Here is a 2,521-nt window from a genome sequence, read left to right as displayed (position 1 = left end):
GCGGTCACGGTCAAGGTGCTCGATAAGATGTGATTTTCGCTATATATGATATCTCTAGTAGCACAACTTCGTCGTCATAATATATAAAGATCTGCTGTTTATTTAAAATTCTGCAAAAGAGAAAGAGATATCTCAGATTGGTGTTACAAATCAATTTTGATTTTTAGCGCGATAAATAGATTTATTGCACGTTAGATCATGTCATCGCAGGCGTGTAATATTTGCATTTCATCCATAGCCGATATTGGCGTCATATTGACACTGCATTTGCATGTAATTAATTATTAATATGAGCATGATATTGAGAAATATTGGCTAATATTTAGTGAAGCTATTGTAGTTCGCTACTAGAGATAAAATATATATGTATACGCATGTATAAAATAATATGTACGCTTTGATAATTAATTTATAACTAATATATCGCTAACTAACTAATAAATTAACAACTAATATTAGTGGAAATATTTGACACTTAAATTAAATGTCTTTTCAAATTTTTAACTGTTAAAAAATCGATTTTTACTTATCGGATATTACTTTATCTTCTCAAGAATCTGTATTATTTATATAATAATATAATATTGTGCAGCATATTAGTATTATATAATTAGTATAATATAAATATATAATTTGAATTATGTAAATATAAAATATAATTAGTATTATATAAATAATACAATTTCTGAAAAAGATTATTATATCGATTTTTTTAACAATAGAAAATTTGTAATAAATTAAAAACATAATAATTGTAATAAAATGATATACTATAATTTTACAACTTGTACGGTAAAATTAATAATTGTGAAACGGATTATTTGTTTAATTAATTGGTGTTAAAAATTCAGGATTCGTCAATTATGACCAAGTTTGCTGGAAATTACGTGGCTAGCATGTACGGGAAAATATTGGAGGAACTCACGTATTCTCTTAACTTTACCTTGAAGATCGTCTCGCAAATGAGCGAGCATGGTCTGTGGGATGAACAGAATCAGGCGTGGTCCGGAGTGATGGGCGAGATTGTAGCGGGTCGTGCGGATTTCGCTATCGCCGATATGTCGATGACGAGCTTTCGGGTACGCTTTGTCGATTTCACGCTGCCCTTTATCATATCCAGAAACACTCTGTATTTCAAGGAACCGGGAATATGTGGCGTCAAGTGGCTCGGCTATTTTCAGGTAATATGATTGACTAACATTAAAATTATATAATGGGTTTATCCTTATCTCGTTATTGCCGCTACGAAAATAATAGGTGAGAGTTGCCTAATGTGTCCGGCCACCTAAATGTGCCTCATCAATTTTTTCTCATTGCTCTAACGTTAACAATAAAATAAATGAGCAGAAAGACAAAAATTTCCAGATTACACCTTATTTTCTGTGAATTACAAACACATTAAAAAAATCAAATATAATTATTGTAATTTTTGATCAATTTATGCAGCTAATACTAATCTAATGTAATTGTATTCTGCATTTTTATGCTTTGATAAAAGTAAATTTATTATATAATATTTTATATTTATTTTATGTACATATTACAATAATTATAAAAGTTAATCTAATATTTTTATAAAACAAATCATATTATATTTCCTAAATTGGGTAGACATATAATAGTAGCTGTTTTAAACATCAAACTACAGTTTTCAATATTAACTTGCATGCAAATTACCAAATAAGTAAATTAGTAAATGAGAAATAGGTATAATAACATAAGATAAGTAATCACAATTTTAGCGACTTCTTTCAATATATTGGAATAGCTCCTTTTCAAATCGCGTAAGCTCGATCGATCAAGCCTACTTAGAACTTGATTCGTTCACTCGTTATTGAGATCTCAACATCTCGAGTACTTGCAACTCGATCGTCGCGTCGCGTAAAAGAGTCATGGTGCGGTCTCGTTTCGCGTGTACTTGGCGCGAGACACTACCGTGTCTTTTGATTTGATTTTGAACTAGACCTAATATCTTAATTCGTACGATCGTGACAGACATTCAATTCGTGCACGTGGGCTACGATTGTCACGCTGATAGCGATTGCGCCGCTTCTCCTATCTTACATGAAAACAATCCGCGAATCTGGAAGCATGATGGAACTGATCTCTGAGAATTTTATCTGCATTTGGGGTATCTTCTGCCAGCAGGCGCTTATAGGTATCACCCTATCCTATAAATCCTATAATAATAAACACGATTTCCGAGGCAGTTCTAATTAAACATTCGGCTATAAAATATCACGATTCTATTTTCTCGGACTCTATTTTCTTCTTTTTCAAAAGTACAACTGGAGCTTATAAGTAAATTTTTTCCTCCAGAGTTTCCGAGAAGAACGTCGCTGCGCATCGCGTACTTGACGATATTTTTGACAGCGGTGTTGGTAGCGGCTCACTATTCGGCGGCGTTAGTCTGCTTCCTAACGGCGTGCACCCGCGTTCTGCCCTTTCAAACGATAGAAGAATTCGTCGACGCCGGCACCTATAAATTAATCGTTCTACGCGGCAGTGCCGACTACGACTT

General features: G+C 33.2%; 1 protein-coding gene across 1 annotated transcript; it reads left to right on the top strand.

The window, feature by feature from the left end:
- Window positions 1–863: 863 nt before the first annotated feature.
- LOC112461434 (glutamate receptor U1-like) lies at window positions 864–2,516 on the top strand (the record flags this gene model as incomplete). Its single annotated transcript, XM_025026677.1, has 3 exons — window positions 864–1,181; window positions 1,996–2,158; window positions 2,320–2,516. Coding segments are annotated over exons 1-3 (678 nt in total), but the record flags the coding sequence as incomplete, so codon positions are not given.
- Window positions 2,517–2,521: the final 5 nt, after the last annotated feature.

The sequence above is a fragment of the Temnothorax curvispinosus genome, unplaced genomic scaffold (genome assembly GCF_003070985.1).
Source record: "Temnothorax curvispinosus isolate PA1 unplaced genomic scaffold, ASM307098v1 QBEX01011385.1, whole genome shotgun sequence".
NCBI classification, from domain to species: Eukaryota; Metazoa; Arthropoda; class Insecta; order Hymenoptera; family Formicidae; genus Temnothorax; species Temnothorax curvispinosus.
The sequence above is the reverse complement of the archived record's forward strand: the minus strand, read 5'-3'. Positions and strand labels throughout refer to the sequence as shown.